At 39.2% G+C, this 1,761-nt stretch overlaps 1 protein-coding gene across 2 annotated transcripts in view; it reads right to left on the minus strand.

The window, feature by feature from the left end:
- The window catches only part of LOC104742011, a 6,934-nt gene that overhangs the window by 3,123 nt on the left and 2,050 nt on the right, over window positions 1–1,761 (minus strand). Inside the window, exons 4-5 of one of the 2 annotated variants that reach the window (XM_010462969.1) lie at window positions 656–867; window positions 250–328 (exon numbers count right to left, since the gene is read on the minus strand). In XM_010462969.1, the coding sequence (XP_010461271.1) occupies window positions 250–328; window positions 656–867 (291 nt within the window). Of the gene's footprint in view, window positions 1–71; window positions 329–655; window positions 868–1,761 lie in introns of both variants that reach the window. The other variant, XM_019236238.1, reaches the window with a different exon arrangement.

Raw genomic sequence — 1,761 nt, forward strand, 5'->3', positions numbered from 1 at the left:
CTAACTAAAGAAAACACTCCCCAAGGAAGGTCCTAATCCTGGTTTATATAAGTCAACCAACAGATACTTACTGCTAGGAAGAAGCTTGAACGGATCCGAAGCGTTAAATCTGGTCAGCCCATCAGCCTTGTAAAACTCAAACTGTTGATTAATAACAGTATGGTTATACTTGTTCAGCTTCTTGTTTTGTGCAACCTCTTCCCATAAACAATGACGGTCATAGTGATTGGATATAGCATACTCGTGACCCTTACGCCATAGGAAGTACTCCAGAATGAGTAGTGGGTCCAACTGAAGTCGTAACTTGCTGTCCAACCAGATTGAGTACCTGGAAGAATAAACAGCCGATAAGTTTCTGTGTGTGTTGATATAGATCTGGTCTTACATGAGAAGTTTTTCAGCAGATATTGCCTATCAGATTCCAAAGCATATTTCCCACTTTCAAGATCTAATTGTTAATGTATTTCACACTTGACTTTTGTCTTTGTGGCTCAGAATGAAAATTATACACATGCTTTGTAACTCATGTTATTTCCATCTTTCAATCATACTTAACCATGAGTCACTGACCTGTTCTCTACATGCAACTGGTGAACACATATGTGTTAGTCAGATCCATTAAAATGAGAATTATCGCTTATGAAAAGAGACTCACCTTGCTGATGGGAAAAGTCGGTGTGGCAACATTTTAGGTATTTTTCCTACCCTCCGCATATCTGCGTAAGGAAGATTCTTCACGACAACCAACTTCCACAAACCAATGAATCCTGCTCTGTCTGGGGTATGTCCTTCTGCAGAAACTGTTTGCATGGTAATCTCGTCCACAAACACAATGAAGCATACATTTTTTCTTGACAACCGACTTATCTAAATGAAAAGAAAAGAACTAAGGTTAGTACAGGTAACAATATATCATAAACAAAACTATAAACGAAAAATACGACCAAAAAAGAGCAAATATGTCATCAGAGGTTCTTGAGGAAGCGATTCTAACAGATGGCTGTCCATGGTTGATAAAAACACCCACAAAACCAACTTTCAGATGCCAGCTATCTAAGCATTCATAACAAACAATATGTACACCTAGCTCAAAACTGCTCATTTTTATCTTATTCCCAGTCACTAGTCTACAACAGTTAGTTAAACTGCACGCACATGTCAAGCCATGCCACTTAACTCTAAGATAACTCGAGTTGCAAGTCTCTGTTAGTGACTATGTAAGCTCAGGGTCCATGTATGGGAGATAGGCTACTCTAACGATACCCAATTTACTGATCATAGTTTCCGAATCTTAAACATGGAAAAGCGACGACCAAACAACATAATCATAATCTCAACAATGGATATAGAAGCATACCATTTTGTTGGCAGGAGGCCTCAAGCGATCAGAATTGCCAAAGATGCATGAGATCACAGCGATGTGGCATCTACTGATATAATTAGTATCATCTTCTGTCAGGTCAAATCCAGTGCTTTGAGATCCTTTGGGGCCTTTGACAAAGCCACAATGAATTGTCTTGTCTTGCGCCACGAAGGAATCGTCTCGCTCCTGTAAACTCTGATGACCTGCAAATCTAGGCTCCCACTGTTCTTCTCCATCAGGTTTATCTTCCCTCTCCACGTACTGTAAAGAGAATCTAGCAGATTTTCGAGTATTCAAGGGCTCCACTATTGGTTGACTAGAATTCAATAGCTTCATTTCACATGAACCTGAAAAATTTAAACAACAAATGAAATGATGAGCAACAAATACCCAAACTA

The sequence above is a fragment of the Camelina sativa genome, chromosome 14 (assembly GCF_000633955.1).
Source record: "Camelina sativa cultivar DH55 chromosome 14, Cs, whole genome shotgun sequence".
Lineage (NCBI taxonomy): Eukaryota > Viridiplantae > Streptophyta > Magnoliopsida > Brassicales > Brassicaceae > Camelina > Camelina sativa.